The 20,049-nt window shown below is 38.3% G+C and overlaps 2 protein-coding genes and 3 long non-coding RNA genes across 11 annotated transcripts in view; 4 read left to right on the forward strand and 1 right to left on the reverse strand.

Annotated features, from left to right (window-relative positions):
* Positions 1-17,229, forward strand: part of LOC112846692 (uncharacterized) — a 51,940-nt gene extending 34,711 nt beyond the window's left edge. For both annotated transcript variants that reach the window (XR_003219810.1, XR_003219809.1), the window contains exon 3: positions 17,060-17,229. This is a non-coding gene — a long non-coding RNA (uncharacterized LOC112846692). The remainder of the gene's footprint in view (positions 1-17,059) is intronic.
* The window catches only part of LOC100709195 (uncharacterized), a 1,346,887-nt gene that overhangs the window by 104,380 nt on the left and 1,222,458 nt on the right, over positions 1-20,049 (forward strand). The gene's annotated exons all lie outside the window — the stretch shown is intronic.
* Positions 5,093-5,656, forward strand: LOC109202073 (uncharacterized). 2 transcript variants are annotated; one of them, XR_002062036.2, is made up of 3 exons: positions 5,093-5,134; positions 5,427-5,511; positions 5,610-5,637. It is a non-coding gene; the product is annotated as an uncharacterized LOC109202073 (long non-coding RNA). The 2 variants fall into 2 exon arrangements; XR_003219807.1 differs by lacking the exon at positions 5,093-5,134 and having other exon boundaries at positions 5,337-5,511; positions 5,610-5,656.
* Positions 5,661-6,283, forward strand: LOC109202075 (uncharacterized). The gene is made up of 4 exons (XR_002062038.2): positions 5,661-5,699; positions 5,836-5,923; positions 6,010-6,137; positions 6,230-6,283. It is a non-coding gene; the product is annotated as an uncharacterized LOC109202075 (long non-coding RNA).
* On the reverse strand, positions 9,175-15,073 carry LOC109202054 (MAP kinase kinase kinase wis4). Of its 5 annotated transcripts, XM_019358431.2 has the most exons (14): positions 14,921-15,073; positions 14,645-14,696; positions 14,274-14,336; positions 14,040-14,075; positions 13,836-13,945; positions 13,426-13,726; positions 13,307-13,342; positions 12,924-12,971; positions 12,749-12,792; positions 12,369-12,633; positions 11,983-12,175; positions 11,759-11,891; positions 11,112-11,219; positions 9,175-9,824 (listed from the first exon to the last, which is right to left on the reverse strand). In XM_019358431.2, the coding sequence occupies exons 2-14, from the start codon at positions 14,691-14,693 to the stop codon at positions 9,387-9,389; spliced, it is 1,824 nt and encodes a 607-aa protein (XP_019213976.1). In that variant the 5' UTR covers positions 14,694-14,696; positions 14,921-15,073; the 3' UTR covers positions 9,175-9,386. The 5 variants fall into 5 exon arrangements, with proteins under 5 accessions (XP_019213976.1, XP_019213977.1, XP_025762370.1 ...); XM_019358432.2 differs by lacking the exon at positions 14,274-14,336; XM_025906585.1 differs by having other exon boundaries at positions 14,645-15,067.

A 20,049-nucleotide genomic window follows, 5' to 3' on the forward strand; every position in this document is an offset into this window, starting at 1 on the left:
GAGAATTACACTGAACATATTTTTCCACAGGTACAAAGTGTAAACAGCTGACACAGCCAGCCTCTGACTAATTTTAAAGACCTCAGGCTGTTAATATGTCCAATGATAAATATGGTGATCTGTACTGCAGGTCAAATACCTAATCAATTTGAATGTAATACCTGAATATGTTTCTATGCTTTACTGTGCTGAATAGTTACAATAATGCAAACAATCAGAGCTGAATTTAAAGAAAAGCATCAGCACTTGTAAACTGAAACCACAATACACGCAAAGAGAAACTTGTAGCACATCTACTTACTACATATTGCACATTTCATCAAAAGTTTTGTCACGTTTGAGATTTTGTCTCACACTAATCACAACTGAACACACACTGTATCAATCAAAATAAGGCAACACTGTGCAAATTAGTCCAAATTTAACAACAAACTTAAATGCAGTTCTCCCCTCCCTGTCAGGAGGAGTCATGCAAAACCTGGATGTTTCCCCCTTCTACTTATCTGACCACCAAAGAACAGTGGACACAGATCAACATGATGAGTATTTGAAGGACTACTAATTTTATCTATCTGCTGGACAGGTGAAAATATTCTAATATAACACATGCTGGTCTTTTTTCACAAGCCTATTTAATTTTCCTTTTAACTTCTCCTGACAGGTGTTGATGGTCAGACTCTGACACAATCTGAACCGGTGGTTAAAAGACCTGGAAAATCCCACAGACTGACATGTACAGGCTCTGGATTCACATTCAGAGACTACTATATGGGCTGGGTCAGACAGGCAACTGGAAAGGACTGGTGTGGGTTCTACTCTTGATAATGGCAGTGGTAGCAGTAAATACTACTCACAGGCAGTTCGAGGCGTTTTCAATCTGAAGAAGACAACAGCAGACAGCAGCTGTCTCTGCAGGTGAACAGTCTGAGGACTGAGGATTCTGCTGTTTATTATTGTGTCTCGAGAGCCACAGTGATGAAGGTGGTTTGAAGCTGTACAAAAACCTAAAGTATCTTCACAACTGTCATAAAGCAGGGATATTCAACTAAAAGTTAGTCAAAGATGGCCAGTTAGAGAAAATTTCTTGACACAAAGGTCCAGATGATCAAAATGTCTAATTATGTAGCATGTGATATATATATGTAACGCTCGAGTGTCAAATCAAATGAAATCAGTACAATTCAAAAAGGTGAAAGGTGAACAGTGGGCTTGTTCAAATGAAGTGTTTCACTTCATGGAAGTTAAATAAAGGAGGAAAAGATTGTGGACTTGTTCACATCCTGACTAAACAGTCTCAACTAACTTTACAGATAAAAAATCTCGACACGTCTTAACAGTTGTGAACAATTTTAGAGGTAAACTTTCTTTCCTTCTTTTAATCAACTCCCCCACTTTTTTGCTCACAGAGAGAATTGAGATCCGGTTTATCCTGCCAGGATTTTAAACCTGGGCACAAATGGAGTCGGGAGATCCTCATTCTCGTATGGAGGTGATCATTGATGACCTGGGAACAATATGTAATTTTGATTATGTCACTGTGGAGAAAACTGCCTCACTTGTGTGTGTGGAGCCAAACATGGTCAAGATGCTAAGGCTATTTTCCTCATACCTGAGAAAGTTGTGTTAGGGTCCATTTGGAGCCAGAAAGCCAGGAAGGGTCAGGTCTTACAATCCACTCTTTGAGATGAACACCTGCTTGGAGATCAACCAGCTGCATCTGGAGAAGTCCAACATTTACCCATTGCTCCATTTTCACTGTCCACTTCATATCACTGTTTGTTCCTTATTTTCTCCTCCGTTCTCTTTGTCACTTCTCTTTTTTTCAACTTTTTCTGGTTTAGTCATCTGTATTTCTTTCTTTCTTTATTCTACATGTATCGCTATCTTTCTTCTCTTTCTACTATCTTTTCATGTATAACTTACTAACTCTTAGCTTTTGGCACAGTGTTTACTGCCTTGAATGGACAGAGCTGATTGGCTGACTGGCATCACGTGGGATGGCTTAACATGTGCATTTCTTCAGCCACTGAACCACTATTGTAAAGACCTGAAAATCTGCAGCAGTTAAAATAGAACCACCCATCAGGTTTAAAATCATAACCTTCTGTTTTGCCTGTACGTCTGGGTCCGTATGAGACAGCTTCTGGGTCCGAACCCGGATAGCAGACCACCTGTTAGTGACCTCTGTCATAAAGTATGGCAGTCTTTTCTTTGTGTCAGGTTTTAGTTAATGGACTGAGGCGCAGACCGGGAATCCTAGCAGAGTTGACAGTTTATTAGTACAAACGACACCAGGTGATACTATTTACAACGTGCTGGAGGGAGGGGAGGGGGTCCAGGGCTCCGGGCATGTGAGGGGAAGGACGGGAATCAGGCACACTCCAATGGCTCACTCTCTCTCTTCACAACGGGGCAACACAAATCCACTCACTCGTCCACACGATAACATGCAGGCAGGGAAAGGTCCGCGGAAGATCTGTACACAGAACCAGAGTTAACGGCGAACAGATTCTGAGTCTAACTCACAAACGGTAGCGGACTGCGCTGATAGCTCAACAATCCAGCGACGAGTGGCACAGCGCTGCCGTCTTAAATAAGCCTGCGTCACCCGATAGCAGCAGGTGCGTGGGCCAGGGCGGGAGCCCATAATGAGCACCGCCCCGGCAGGTGAGAGAGAGAGAGAGAGAGAGAGAGAGAGAGAGAGAGAAAACAAAACACATGTTGCCTAAAACAGGATCAGCTGGTGAGGCACAGGGACCATGACACTTTGTCTATATGCATTTGGTTTCTCTATAAGGACTTGTCAAGGTGTTAGCTTTGAACAGCTACAACACCAAGATCCTGTATGAAGAATAAATGTTATACAAAAAAAGAAGAAAATTCTGTCTCTCTTTTTCCATCATAGCTATTTCTGTCTGATTACATACTTTGTCTGTCTTATACCCATCAGTAGTGATGGTAAATTTGATTCTTTTTACTGAATCGAGTTTTAATGAGTCACTCACCAAAGTGAATCGGGTTTTTTGAGTCATTTGATTCACTGAGTCAGTTGACCAGAGAGTGCAAAAAATGTACATTTTCACTCAAACTTAATTTCTTTTCTCTTTCATGTATATCCTACTGCTAAGATGAGTGATTCTAAAAGAAAACAACTATTTTATAGAGCAAAAAAGAGCAAAAAAATTTCTAAAGGGACATTATTTTGTTTATTTTTATTTTATTAGTATTTTCCTTAAAGAATGTCTGAATTGATTTGACAAAACCACTTTTTTACAATTCTTTAGATCTCTTTAGATCTCTTATAATCTGTCAGCATCCATCTATATGCAAAGCAAACTTCCTGACAGTCTACTATAAAGACTTGAAATCATGCCGCCAGTTAAAACAGAAGAAGAGAAGTTCCCATCAGATTATCTTGAGTACCAAAATGTTCTCTGTGGCTCTGCTGCTCCTGCTGGCTGCTGGATCCTGTGAGTCTCACTGAAAAAAAACACTGACAGAATGATCACAGCATACTGACTGTTACTGTTAAATAAAACATGTTTCTCCACAGGTGTGAAGTGTGAACAGCTGACACAGCCAGAGTTTGTGACTGTGCAGCCAGGTCAGCGCCTGACCATCACCTGTCAGGTCTCTTATTCTCTAAGCAGCTGGAGGACATCTTGGATCAGACAGCCTGCAGGGAAAGGACTGGAGTGGATTGGAGGTGCACATTATGGATACCCCACATTTTACAAAGATTCACTAAAGAACAAGTTCACCATCAACTTAGACACTTCAAGCAAGACAGTGACTCTAAATGGACAGAATATGCAGCCTGAAGACACTGCTGTGTATTACTGTGCCAGAGGGTCACAGTAATACGAAACATCAGTAGAGCTGAACAAAAACCTCTCACAGCTTCAACATGTGTAACATCCTCCACCACTAGAGGAGCCCCCAGTACGGTGTACATTTTAGGACATCGTCAGGTCTCAGGAAAAAAGGTGTCAGGTATCAGTCTCACACGGAAAATTGTCAGGTCTCAGTATCAGACTCACATGGAAAATTGTCAGGTATCAGACTCACATGGAAAATTGTCAGGTCTCAGACTCACATGGTAAATTGTCAGGTCTCAGACTCACATGGTAAATTGTCAGGTCTCAGACTCACATGGAAAATTGTCAGGTCTCAGACTCACATGGAAAATTGTCAGGTCTCAGACTCACATGGTAAATTGTCAGGTATCAGACTCACATGGAAAATGTCAGGTCTCAGACTCACATGGAAAATTCTCAGTATCAGACTCACATGGAAAATTGTCAGGTATCAGACTCACATGGTAAATTGTCAGGTCTCAGACTCACATGGTAAATTGTCAGGTCTCAGACTCACATGGAAAATTGTCAGGTCTCAGACTCACATGGAAAATTGTCAGGTCTCAGACTCACATGGTAAATTGTCAGGTATCAGACTCACATGGAAAATTGTCAGGTCTCAGACTCACATGGAAAATTCTCAGGTATCAGACTCACATGGAAAATTGTCAGGTATCAGACTCACATGGAAATTGTCAGGTCTCAGACTCACATGGTAAATGTCAGGTATCAGACTCACATGGAAAATTGTCAGTCTCAGAAAATCTTCCTGCAGGTGGCGCTGTTGTCATGTCCATCCAAATTGATTTCCAAATACGTCATCAACGTGTGACAGTGGGAGAGCGCAAGGTCATTGACCTCACCGGAGTTTTACCGCGGTCCAGGCTCCTAACGACACAAGGTAAGTTTAACTTTTCTCCCTTTTGTTCATATTTTTGACACAGTTGTGTGATATTAAGTTGCGGTAATGTTGTGAAAGTTACCTATCAAAGAAGGAAATCTAGTTTTGTACGAAACCAATCAGCACTATTCTTGTTGGCCAATTCGTTCTAGCTAGCGACAGTGGTGGTGAAACGTGATTAAATTAAACTGTTTAGTAATTGTTTTGTATATGTTTCAGCAAATGGACAAGCTGAAAGCTTACGAGCAGCCTGCATCCTTTCTCTCGCTGTTTTCTCTTTTCTATATTGCTACTGTGAGATATTTTGTGATCCTGATATGTATTTCTGTTGTTGTTTTTAGACTTTCTGCAATGTCATCCGACGATGATGAAAGGAGTATCCGACTCTGGCTGTTTCTTATGACTGTACCAAAAATACTTTTTTTTTTTTTTAAAGAGCATTAAAAATAAATGACGAAAGTACAACTTATTTATTAACTACTGTTCACTCTTTCATATTAAAGAAGTGTATTTTTGCTACACATATTTTATTTGTGGGCACTGAATAGACGCTGCTTTTAGTATAATTGCCACTAAAAAGATTTAGTAATTTACTGGTTAATTACTTATGTTCAGTGTAAGAGGTGGGTGATCAATTAGACTATTTTTGTTACACTTAACCTTTCAAGATACGATGATAATAACATTGTTCAACAAAGGCTTAAAACAAAAGGAAATCAGCTGTGTACTCAATTCATATGGGCATAAAATAAGGTAAGTCTGCATTTCAACAGTTTCCATGACAACTCTCTAAAATTACAAAACATGCAGTTGTCCTTAATATAATGCAAGTCTGTGTTGTCTTTTAACAGTGAGAGGCATCTGAGACGAGTTTTAAAACTTCTAGGGTTGAAGCGAAGATGCCCCAACGACCTTTTACTGAAATCCACAAAGCAGTGGAGGTAAGTGTTAAAACATCAGTGCAAAAAATACATATTTTCCTGAAGTCTGTGTTAGGAGCTATTGTTGAAACAATAAATGTTATTTCTGTAGTTATTTAAAAAAGCCCATTCAATTAATTGTTTGTTTGTTTTTTAGAGTGAGATGAAACAGTGGTCTCCTGAACAAGGAATCAGGGCAATGGTAAAGCGGTAAGGGATGTCAGAGGAGTGCGGCCTTGTTACAGGTTGGTTTCCATAGTGTGTACTCAATATAATCAAGTATTCTCTTGTTTTACTGTTGAGCTCAGAGTAAAATCTATTGTTACTGTAGAGACGATGTTGCTAATATAATGAGGGATATGGATGCAAGTGGTCTTCAGAGGAGATCTCCTGGAAAGAAGAAAATTCCCCGTCGGAATTACATCAGCCGTGGTCCAAATGACACCTGGCACATTGATGGTATTTATTTTATCTTTTCAATTAACCTTCCTGTCATGTTTTGATGTTACTTCTGTCGAAACAATTGTAATTTTATTTGTTGTTTCATATAGGCAATGATAACTGAAGTTCTTTGGAATGTGGATACATTTGGGATTGATGGGTAGGTCTGAATATGGCATTCGCTACTTAATTGATTATATTCAGATATAGTACAAAGTTGCTTCAAGATAAGGATGTGAGGTAAACTGAGGTGTTATCTCTCCTGAGTAGTCTAGGGCAGGGATGGGCAACTCCAGGCCTCGAGTGCCGGTGTCCTGCAGGTTTTAGATGTGTCCTTGATCCACAGCTGATTCAAATGGCTAAATTACCCTCACAACATGTTTTGTAGTTCTCCAGAGGCCTGGTAATGAACTAATCATTTTATTCAAGTGTGTTACCCAGGGTGTGATCTAAAACATGCAGGACATTGGCCCTCGAGGTCTGGAATGGGCCAAGCCTGGTCTAAGGGACCAAGATAAAGTATGAATAGTGAAGGAGGATTCAAGATGGCATTTTTTAAAAGGTTTATTTCCTGCTAGTCCATTTCAGACTGGCAGTTATTTCAGGGAGGGCCAAGAACAACACAACAAATAAAACATCCCTGATATAAAGTAAACAGAATTTAACTCCAAAGAAAATAAAATGTACAATTTACGATAACCTACCTAACCAACACAATAAACAGGAGAATACAAAACAAAAGGCAGCTCTCTCCTCGCATCAGTCTGAACACAGTCAAGGGTCACATTCAATTCCAAAGGCATGTAAGCCTACATAACTATGGCAGTCAAAATGGCCGGAGGAACCAGAAACAACGCCTAGACAGAATACAATGGAAAACCAGAATACTCTTGGGGAATGTAACAAAAACCAAACATATTGCCAAAACATGATTAAATCATATGTACGAGTGGCTGCTTTTCAATTTCTCTCTTTTCAGATTTTCCAGGAAGGTTCTATGGCTAAAGGTGGGCACATCCAACCGCAAACAAAACTTTGTGGCCAGATACTTCTTTGAGGCTGTTCAAGAACAGGGTGGTATGCAATATACTTAAAAAAGGGGGTTAAAAAAAGATTACATTTTGGTTATAAATTTATTTTTTCATCATTCACTAATTATCTTCAGTTTGTGTCTTTAGGCTGTCCTCAAATGATTCGGGGGACAGAGGAAAGGAGAACCTTGTTGTGGGTCAAATGCAGATGGCATTTCACATGCGAGATCTTGGGAATCAGGCATGGAGGTGCTTCAGAATGGGGACATCAGTGCACAACCAGGTATGTCTTTAAGCTGGTAAATGACTATTTCTAAAGTAACAACCTGACAACAAAACTGATAATGTCATGTTTATGTTGTTTAGAGAGCTGAATGTTTTAACAGTATTTTAAAGCGGACATGGATTAAGAAATGGCTGACAACATTTGAGGTAAAGCAAATCTTTCACCTGTAAAACCTAATAACAAAGACTAGCCATCAAAATTGCGCTAAACATACGATGGATTAGTTTATCTGAAAACACTATGCTGGAATTTTTTTTTTTTTACATCTGTACCTTTTCACTGATGAAATGCTCACCTTCACAACTTATGTCTTTTTCAAAACCACATGCTTAGGCCATGATGGAGTCTGGGATCCTTGAACTGGACAATCCTGTGCACATGTAAGTCAATATTTTTAGACATGAAAAATGATCAAGCAGCAGTATGAAAGTATGTGGTCTAGGAATGCCTTTGTTTTTTGAGTACTGATTAAAAATTAGCTTTTACATATTCTTCCTCAAAGAAGCAGATGAACATATTAACTTTTTAATTATCCTTTTTCATAGCAACTGCTTGCAGTACTCACACTTGCCACTGCTTCAAAGAGACTTAAAACGGAGCAAACAGTTTGGAACACCCATGACATCCGCAAGCAACGCAATGCACCAGGTCCATTTGGGAAACCCGACCTTCTGTTTACCTCACCACCTCCTGGTATGTCATTTGAAAGTCTGTGGGGTTTTTTTCTTTTTTTTCTTTTAACTTTCATTAGTTTACTTTTACTTTAATATAGCACTCTTCACAGGATAAAAACCACAAAGTGGCTTCACAATTATGTAAAACAGACATATAACAGCACAATCGAACATACAGAATAAATACAATCAAGGAAACATAATGATTTAGGGCAGAGCATTTCATGACCTGGGAGCCACCGTTCTGCAAGATCTATTGCCTCTGGTCTTCTGGTGGGACTACTAACAGCCATTGATTAGATGATCACAGGCTGGGAGAGGGAGTGTGGGGTTCTATAAGATCAGAAATGTAGGCAGGAGCTTCACGATTCGGAGCTTTGAAAGTCATTACTAAAATTTTAAAATGATTTTTCTAAAATATACTGGAATCCAGTGTAATGAGCGTAAAACTGTTATAATGTGCTTTCTTTTGTCTTCCTAAGAAGCTTACTTCTGGTACAATCTGAGATTTCTGAATTTCTACTGTCAATACAAATATGGCTTCATATTGGCACCTTTAACTAAAAATTAATCAAAATGTTTGAGTGATATTTACATCTTTCAGTTTCTGCAATAACATCTGTAAAAACTGACTGCTTATTATACAGGTTGTAGAACAGCTTTATGATTATTCATTTATTTTTAACATTCCAAAGTGAACATCTTTTCAATATTGTCTTTCATTCGCAGGATATGGCAATGTGCTGCACATAGTTGACCCAGACCTTTTAGACTACGCCAAGCAATTAATCTGTGAGGTGGAAGAGCCTTCACTGGTAGCAAACCAGGAATTCAGAGACATGTGCCAGAACATTTTAGAAAACAGCCAATTTCCCTGCACACCTGATGGTTGCCTTGCTGCATACCTCATGCTAGTCCAAGAGCTGACAACTGCCATGAACAGAAATGCAGTTCCTACACCTTCTACGTTTGCAGAGGCAAATGACATATACATCTTTCTGAAGAGACAGAGGATGGAAGGTGCACCAGTAAACATTTCCAATGACCAATAAAATCATACAACATTGTTTGTTAACATTTATTTATCCTTGTTTACAATCAACAGGTAATTTGAAAACTGTCTGACCAACAAAATGTACAATAAAATGTTGAAAAACAATTGACAAGGTGCCATCTTTCATAATGATTCAGTGTTTCATTTAACACAACTTTTGTTAACCCTAATGTATAACATAATTAACATTGAAAGACTTTTGAACTGCAGACTGTAGCAACATTACCACTTGTAGCCATATCGGCTTGTAAGATCAAGGCCTGACTTGAGAAACTTAACAACATCAGATGCGGAAGGCCTTGAGTCTGGGTCATAGCTCACCAAACCACCAAGAAAACTGTGTTTGTCACTGAGATGTGATAGGGCATGTGGTGGGGTTTTGGTGGCCATTAGTGCAGCCAGTTCTCTTTGTTTTTTAACAGTCCACGGAGCGGACCCCGTCAGGATCTCCAGATATGTGGCTCCGAGGGACCACATGTCTGTCTGGAACGAGGCCTCTTCAAACATCAGTATGCATTCAGGAGCCATGTAAAGATATGTGCCACCAGCTGGACCAATAACCTGGGCAGTGAACTTACTCCCTTGACGAAGCATCACAGTGTCTCTTATGTTTGCCATGCCCCAGTCTGTCAGGACTGCCTTCTTAGAAGGGTGGTGAACCTATAAGGTATACACACGAGAACTTATCAGGTTGTCTTAAATCTCACAAATGTTATCAAAACTGTCATTCCAAAGACCACAGCTCATAATTGAAAAAAAAAAACCCCTCAAAGCTTTTAGCACCCAGATCACCCAACCACTGCAGATTTATTCTGAGATTGTTTATTATACCTAACATTGAAATTAACAGATTGGATAATGATCAAACACGGTTTTATAGTCCTGTTCTTTTTTTTTATCCCCATTCCACTTAAGAAAGTGGTACAGACTAATAGAACAATAGAAAAATTCAGTTTGTAAAGCCTAAACTTATTACAACATGTTTGGGAATTTTGTAGGTGTGCAACAACCAACATATTAAAGAAACAATGTAAGGCTTCCTACTTAAAAAAAGTCCTTTATATGAATATACCAGAACAGTTCCTCGTTGAAATGTAGTGTTTAATAGACTGAAGAGAATAAAGTTCAATAAAGAAAAATTCAGTATGGCTTATGTAGAAATGTTTAGCTTATTTTAGAGCTTAGACATGTAGGAATGTTTAGTTTTTTAGAGTTTAGAAATATGTTAACTTAGAATGTAGAATTATTGTAAAGACACTGACACTGCCCTCAATGTAATAAAGGCCTGATTGTGTCATGAACTTAGAAGTAGATTTTATGAGGCCCTCCCCCATTTGAGCTGTGAAACTAAGACAAAGAGGAGTTGATAAGTGGAAATTCCTCAGGGTATACTTAGGAGGGGGTTTCAACATTTGTGACTTGATAACGGTGGTCTGGAACGGAGATGGGTTTTTATGACATCCGGGAAGTCACTACATTGAGACACACACCTGCAGTGCTTTACTTTACGCACCCACACCCACATGCACACTCACTCACGTGTATGAGTGAGTGTGCATGAGTGAGTGTATGTGCGCATACCTGTGTGTATACACAGGTATGCGCACATAGTCACTCACGAACACTCACGTAGGTACGTGGGAGCGCGCACATGTAGGCATTCACGTGCTCGCACACACACAAACATGTAAACATGGTGATTAGTTTTATGGCACCTCGTAGAGGGGTTAGAAGGGGGGTCACTTATACAAAACTGCATGTAACGGACAAAGGAGTTGAGATCTGCAGAGGAAGTCCGGGGTTCTGTACATCTCCCTTCTATAAGCTATAATCAATAAGTGTGTATTAATAAAAATATTGTTAATTGACTACTCTGAGTCCCGGTGTTTTTTCTGGAAGCCTGACGAATACACGAACTGTGGTGAAACTGCTTTTTGCAACACTTACCATGACATTTGCTGGCTTTATATCCTGGTGAATGATTCTCTGTGCATGGATGTACTCTACTGCCATGGATAAGTCCAGTGATATGAAACCGGCATCATCCCCTTCAAGCTATCAAGACAATATATAATGGGACCTAAGACCAACAAAGTCAATGTTTGGAAGTGTCCATCAAAAATCCCTGATTGCAGTCCTCTTGTGAAACTGTAAGCAGAGGTGAATGGTGTGTGTGAGCAAGGTGGCCAACAAATCTGACTCAGTTACACCAGTCCTGTCTGGAGGACTGGACCAAAATCCCTGAAAAATATTGTAAGAATATTGTAGAAGAAAACCTAAAATGTCTGAACTCATCCATGTAAAAAAAAGCAATTCTACCAAAATAGTAAAGAAGCTTATTATTAGAAAGTTAAGATTATTATTTTACTAAGTTCATACTTTTCTGGCATATGGCAATTAAAGATCATTTTTGTAATTCTAAATGGTTGAAAACATGAGAGAAAAAAAATTAATCAGTCTTTTTATATGTTGTACGCAAGATGGTTTCAAGTACATATTTAAAGAAATGCCAGCAATAAGAAGTTCTGTTTTAATATGATGGTATTAAGATTATTCACAAAATGTATTCAATATAAATGTATGAGTATTGGTACCTTCACCAAGCAGCTGTCTGTGTGAAGCACTTGCTGCAGGGTTGCGCCATGAATGTATTCAGCTGCCAACAAAAAGCAGGACTCAGTGCGGGCAACTGCCATTAGTCTGACGATGTTGGGGTGAGACAGTCTCCTAATAAAAAAAAAAAAAAATAGAGGCATTACAGCTTGAGGAACAATCGATTTTGAAAATGAAACAAAAATAAGTGTGTCAAAGTTCTTACAGTGAAACATTTATCTCATGATGAATGTCGCTGTCCTCCATCCCTTGTTGGCCACACACGATCCTTTTAACAGCTGCTGGAGTACCATGAAAAGAACCTCTATATACCTTGCCAAATGTCCCTTCTCCCAGTAGATTGTCCTCGCTGTATGTAATTAAAGCCTCTTCCACATATGGAACACGTGGAAGATACACTTGGGGATAAAAAACACAAAGTAACATACATTAACATACAGCTACTGCTAAACATTCTTCTATTAACTGCTGGATTAGTAATATCTAGGTTTACTCCAGGAACTTGAGTACCAAATAGTGAAGAATGAAAACCTTTATTTACAATTTTGTCTGATGATATGATGTTAGCCCTAAATGCGAAATAATGCTTACATGATGGCGACTTTGGAGTTGTGTTGAAGGACTCTGCAAAATCTATCAAAAGCTCACTATTTCCAGCACCTTCAGATAGCTCTTCAGCTCCCTCCATAGCTTCTTTTGCCTCAATAACTGCATGTGGTAACATGTCTTGGCTCACTGCTCCACCTGGACCTAGAGATGACCCTACATTTTCCTCCTTCCTTTGCTTGGACTGGCTTTTCTTTCTGACTCTCCCTGTTTCAAATTCACCTGAGCTGGATGTTTCTGGATGGAAATCCTATGAACACATTCAGCCAAGATATACTTTTTGCAGGGTGCACTGTGAAAATATCCACATTTATGACAATGATAAGAAATTAATTGGTCTGTTCAAAAAGAAGCCATGGTTTTACCTGTTCTGCAACATTTTGTCCTATGAGGGTTTCAGGAAGTTCATCTGCAGAATAAGATGCATATTACAAATGTGCAATGACCAAGGATAGTAAACAAGTGTGTAAAGGTTGGAAATGTAATGCAAACAAATAAGAAGTCAATTTTAATGATTTAGTTAGATGTCCAGGCATTCACCTAAACTGCAACTTTCATCACCACCCACTTTAGTTACAGGGTCTTCATCTGTAAAATAACACATTAATTGCAATATATCTGAATGCCCACCATAGTCCGTGTACCACAGGGGTGGGCAATTCCAGGCCCCGAGGGCCGGTGTCCCTGCAGGTTTTAGATCTCACCTTGGGTCAACACACCTGAATCACATGATTAGTTCGTTACCAGGCCTCTGGAGAACATCAGGACATGTTGAGGAGATAATTTAGCCATTTAAATCAGCTGTGTTGGTTCAAGGACACATGTAAAACCTGTAGGGACACCGGCCCTCGGTGTCCACCCCTGGTGTACCATGTTCAATCACACAATCAAAAATATTCAATTTGGTTTGGGCAGGCACACACCTGAGATGGAACTTTGATCATCCAAACACACGACCTCTGTACAAAAAGTAAAATTATTTCATACCATACAAAATCGAGTGCTAGACAGTAGTTAATAGCAATATTGATCACTTTATTACCCAGTTGTCTTCGCCCGATGTATAGTGTTCTTTTCCACAGATGTGTAATATCAGAAACAGTTCTGTATTCTTTGTGGAAATCCTCCTTACTCCACCTGGTCCCGTCAGAATGACAAAGAGTGAACTCACTCCCCTCAGTACGCTCTGGCCAGAAGCGTTCTTTGGCTATGGTAATTAAATCATCATAGGTTTCATGGCCTTGCAGGATGATTCGAGGTGGAGCTTCGTCCATTATTAACTTCTGGTACCGTCCACACCTTCTCGGAGTTCTTGGTTTCCACTCCATGGGAGCCATTCTGACCTAGCATCAAGGAGAAAAAGCAAAGTTTATGAAAAAATATGCCTTTTTAGACAGTTAATTATTAATATATTGCTGATAGTCATACACATAGCTTCACTTTTTAACTAACCTTCAATAATGATTTGCCATGGTCCAAACGTTTATCATTCAATGGAAATTGCCTTTTCTTTACTTGAGGCTGTAGTAGTTTCTTGGCTTTACCAAAGGCCTCTGCTGCACCTGTAATGGATGAAGTTGAAAGTTAATCAAACTGATCCGCAGAAAGTTCTATATTACAACTGATCTTAAAGCAAAATAATTGGGGTTTTCTTACTGAGAAATTCATTGCCACTTGTTGAAGGAGTGTCATCTGCAATATAAATAGGGCAGTGATGTGAAACATGTGCTTTATAGAATTCTACTACAATCACAGACTACTGCACACTGATCTGCTTTCAAAATGTATTGCATCTATAAATAAAGTGGTTAGTCAATCATAACCTGCTAAGCATATCATGTTATATAAAGGAGATTATTTTACATGTTGTTCAAAAGTATCAAAACCTACCTGATTTTTCTGCTACCAGGAGCTTTTTTACGTTGTTATCAAAGCCTTTTTGGGTAATCTCGCCTTCAAATAAAATTTTAGAAAGTAAGGAGTTATAGCTAGACTGTAGGAGCCAAATCCTACATGAGTATCTAACTTTTAAATTGCAATGAAGAAATCCATCTTTTGTCAGTTTTTTTTAAACTAGGGCACTCCGACAATATCACAAAGTAATAACTATATACGTCTTTTAACATGCATATTAATTAAGAGAAGTAAATAGGAATACCAAACAATGTTAAACCATTAAAGCACGATATTGTCAGGGTTGTTGGCAGTTAAAAAAGGAAATTGCAAGCATTACAAAAACATTTAATAAAGCGTTTGATTACCATTTTCAAGGTCTTTTTTCAGCTGCTCGTAAGCTTTCAGCTTGTCCATTTGCTGAAACATATACAAAACAATTACTAAACAGTTTAAATTTAAATCACGTTTCACCACCACTGTCGCTAGCTAGAACGAATTGGCCAGACAAGAATAGTGCTGATTTGGTTTCGTACAAAACTAGATTTCCTTCTTTGATAGGTAACTTTCACAACATTACCGCAACTTAATATCACACAACTGTGTCAAAAATATGAACAAAAGGGAGAAAAAGTTAAACTTACCTTGTGTCGTTAGGAGCCTGGACCGCGGTAAAACTCCGGTGAGGTCAATGACCTTGCGCTCTCCCACTGTCACACGTTGATGACGTATTTGGAAATCAATTTGGATGGGACATGACAACAGCGCCACCTGCAGGAAGGTTTTCTGAGACCTGACAATTTTCCATGTGAGTCTGAGACCTGACAATTTACCATGTGAGTCTGAGACTTGACAATTTACCATGTGAGTCTGAGACCTGACAATTTTCCATGTGAGTCTGAGACCTGACAATTTACCATGTGAGTCTGAGACCTGACAATTTACCATGTGAGTCTGATACCTGACAATTTACCATGTGAGTCTGAGACTTGACAATTTACCATGTGAGTCTGAGACCTGACAATTTACCATGTGAGTCTGATACCTGACAATTTACCATGTGAGTCTGAGACTTGACAATTTACCATGTGAGTCTGAGACCTGACAATTTTCCATGTGAGTCTGAGACCTGACAATTTACCATGTGAGTCTGAGACCTGACAATTTACCATGTGAGTCTGAGACCTGACAATTTACCATGTGAGTCTGAGACTTGACAATTTACCATGTGAGTCTGAGACCTGACAATTTTCCATGTGAGTCTGAGACCTGACAATTTACCATGTGAGTCTGATACCTGACAATTTTCCATGTGAGTCTGAGACCTGACAATTTACCATGTGAGTCTGAGACCTGACAATTTACCATGTGAGTCTGATACCTGACAATTTTCCATGTGAGTCTGATACCTGACAATTTTCCATGTGAGTCTGAGACCTGACAATTTACCATGTGAGTCTGAGACCTGACAATTTACCATGTGAGTCTGATACCTGACAATTTTCCATGTGAGTCTGAGACCTGACAATTTTCCATGTGAGTCTGATACCTGACACCTTTTTTCCTGAGACCTGACGATGTCCTAAAATGTACACCGTACCCCAGACTACAGAACACTGTTATCTGCTGCATGTCACTGTTTAGCGCTGGAGATTGCCTTGATAATATATATTTTTTAAAGTTATGGTTATGAATAAAGTGTTACATTTTATATTTACAATTCAACCTTAGTAACTTGCTCAATTTGAGATGTTTTCCAAGTGACAATAATATATTTTGATACTCATTTATATGAGAAGTTTTTCCAGCTAAACCTTTGTGTAAAACCACCTGTAATGCATGTTAGAATTGGTTGTGTTTCATTATTTGCAACAACAACAACAAAAAAATACAAATCTTGGCACTTAGCAACAAACAAAAGCTTGGCACTAATGAAGGTCCCAGTAGGACAGGGCTGACTTTTCCACAAATCCACACTGATACACAGATTCTCTCATAAAAATACCAAATAGCTCACCTCTCTTTAGCAGAAATTATATTTGTCACTTCCCATATATTTGTCCTCCCAATGATATCCTGATATTAATCTTCAGGCTTTGCACTTTGCATGTTTTCTCTGTTTCAGTCATCAGAAAAGATGCAAAAGTTAATGACCCTGTGCTTCTGGCTGCCTGGAAATTAGGTTAGGCCCTCTGGCTTTTTAAAAGAAATCCTAAGGGCACTTCACATACAATGTGACGACAGCACTGCTGTGCCCAGAAACCCATTATGTCCAGTGGCTTGCTCCGCACCATTCTACTTGTCCTAGTAAAAACAAGGAATGACAGGGACTGGCTGAAGATCATAGCAGAAAAAATAAAATAAAATTATGTACTACATGCCGAACAGGGCAGCCAGTGCAACAGACATTTCAGGTCATTTACTCAAACTAGCAGTCTGGGCAGCACGCTCTACTTCTTATATAAAGCTATTATAACATATCATTCTATTCATCTGTTAGTTGCTAAAAATATTTCCTAAGTTCTTTATATACTGCTGAGTTTACTTGTAGGAAGAGTCTATGTAAAACTGATATCTTCAGCAGATTTATATATCTTGGTACTCAATCTACCAGAGACACTGCAGACTAGACAAAGACATCTGACCTTAACAATGATCAGAAAAGTTTAAATTGCTCTTTTACTCATTAATTTATTTTTTTCTTGACGTTTTTACATTTTTTGTACAAATTAATTGTTATGAAGTAAAGTCTTTGGAATAATAAGCCATTAACATTTCTGTAGGTACTGAGGGTCAAACACTGACTGAGTCTGAATCAGTGATTAAAAGGCCTGGAGACTCCCAAAGACTGACCTGTACATACTCAGGGTTCAGTGGTGATCATAGTAATGCTTGGATCAGACAGGCTGCTGGAAAAGGACTGGAATGGATCGCTTTGATCAGCAGTGGCAGTAGCACCATCTACTACTCTCAGTCATTCAGAGGCCAGTTCACCAGACAACAGCAGAAAGCAGGTGTATCTGCAGATGAACAGCTTGATGACTGAGGATTCTGCTGTTTATTATTGTGCTCGAGAGTCACAGTGACACAAAATGAAGAAACGCTCTACAAAAAGTCAGCTCTACAAAGAGTCAGTGCTTAACATCCATGATGTTAAGCACTGACTCTTTGTAGAGCTAAATGCAGTGTGAACAGTTGACACAGCCTCTGTGACTCTGCAGCCAGGTCAGCATCTGACCATCACCTGTCAGGTCTCTTGTTTACTGAGCTACCACACAGCTTGGATTAAAAAAAAAAAAAAAAAAAAAAACCCTGCAGGGAAAGGACAGGATATTCTGCAGACTCCAGATTCATACTACAAAGATTCACTGAAGAATAATTTCAGTATTTAATTACAAACTTCAAACAAGAAACCGAACTTAAAATTGACCAAATGCGCAGACTGAATTACCAGAGAGCCAGAGACACACGGCTCATCAGCATAGCTTAACAAACCCCCTCAGTTGTAGCATCAAACTACCAGAGGAGGAGCCCTCAGAACATGAATGAATTCAAGATTATTTTTCTCTGGAAGTCAGTTTGTTGATAAATTCTCCAAGGTGAGTCTGTAAGCACATCTTACAATAATAATAATATTGATGATAAAATGTCAAAGAAATAAAATAATAACAATGACAAATTTAAATATAGTGACGTTAAATCATGGTTGTTGATTTGGAGTTTTGTTTGAAATCTTAGACTGAAGCTCAGAGACTCACTCTTTACTTTTTCAAGGAATTTCTCTCTTTTGAAAGACGGATAACTTGTTTTGTTTTTATAAGATAGAAGTTATTTAATGAATTAATATAATATTCTTGCAAAGAAAACCTGTGCAGATATTCAATATGCAGACCACAGTTTCTCATGAAATACTTAAACATCTTTTTTTGTTCCACAAAATAATTATAATATCTATAATATATAATTGTAAAATAATCATATTAATTGTAAAACTGGAACACTGCAGTTAATATTCCCATGACTCTTCATTTATGTTTTTTTCCAATGTTCCTATTACTGATCTGATCATGCTTGTATTTTGTGAGTATTATCAATAAAAGTCATTATAACATTGATAATAGTATCTTCCCCTTCACCTGTTCTATTGATATAATCAGTGGCTGACTTGAAAACAGATTTATATATATTACATATGCTAACTACATGGCTAATTGTGACTGGTCTTAAAAAATTGTGGAGTGAATCCAAAACCACAATATTTTTGCATGCTGCTCCTCCTCTATAAATCTGACTTCAGAGAAGATGACAGGTAGCTACGGACACACAGTTTGACAGTATGGACTACAGGACAGGACTGCTGCTGTTAACTATCTGCTGGGCAGGTGAAAATACTCATAGACCTGATATTACACAACATTCATTTCTCTCAAAAAACTATTTAACTTGTGTGATTTGATGCACTTGACAGGTGTTGATGGTCAGACACTGACAGAATCTGGACCAGTCATTAAAAGGCCTGGAGAATCTAACAGACTGACCTGTACAGGCTCTGGATTCACATTCAGCAGCTACCCTATGAACTGGGTCAGACAGGCTCCTGGAAAAGGACTGGAGTGGATCGCATTTATACACACAGGCAGTACTTCTAGGTATTACTCCCAGTCAGTCCAGGGTTGATTTACTATTTCCAGAGATGACTCCAGCAGTAAAGTCTATCTACAGATGAACAATCTGAAGACTGAGGACACAGCAGTTTATTACTGTGCCCGACAGACACAGTGAGAAACAATAACAGGAGAGTCATACAAAAACTACTTCCTCTATTTACCAACAACATGTGGAATACTGAATTTTATCAAAAAAGGTGGCATTTTCTTTAGAAATGTTGATGAAATTTTCCTAAATGTACTCTAATGCTAAGTGGTAATACATGTGTCGCATACATTGCTATTCAGTATTAAATAGTGAAAAAAACAACTTTTCAGAATTAAAAAAGTATTTATGAGCAGCTATGGCAAAAGTCTAACTGTGTATCTTCATGAATGTGCAAAGAGTTTTGAAATTTGTCGATTAAAAATAAAATAAAATACTGTCCACTACTATGTTGCAGTATTTATATATTAAATATATATTTTTCAAAACTTTATTTAAAGTCAAACTGCTATAAAATTTAGGGAAAGCACAAAAAAGTGAATTTCCCTGTGTGTAAACAAAAAAACAGAAGAAAAAGACACTGGAAGATTAATTAAACAAGTGACTAAAGCTTTTTTTGTTATACTGTTTTTGAACACTGGGAAAACGTGTTATAAACCAAATGTCGAGGTTTTGCTTTTCATCAGTTTTTTTTTAGAATTAATGTTTCATCGGGAGTGTTTTTTGTTCTTCTAATCCATTGCAGGTTTATAGAAACCTGCACTGTATTAATACACTGCGACAATGAAACACTCTTGATATATAAAACATTTTCTAAAGTTACATTTCACAGAAAAATAAACTGAAACTAAACGAAAAAAAACATTGCATTAGATGAAATGTATTTCATATGAGGAAACTGCAGATTTATTTACATTTTTAAGTTATTTTATATAAAACAAGCTGTTAAAATAGAGTCACTTATTAGAAAACATCTAATTCGATTACTTACACATTCAGCAATACCACATTAAACTATGATTCATTTGAAGTTGTGTGTGTGGCTTTCCCAGCTTACAAATGGGAAATTATGGTCCCTCCCTGGCAATGTGACAGTAACACATTTTGTTGCTGAGAAAAA

This window comes from Oreochromis niloticus, linkage group LG4 (genome assembly GCF_001858045.2).
Source record: "Oreochromis niloticus isolate F11D_XX linkage group LG4, O_niloticus_UMD_NMBU, whole genome shotgun sequence".
NCBI lineage: Eukaryota > Metazoa > Chordata > Actinopteri > Cichliformes > Cichlidae > Oreochromis > Oreochromis niloticus.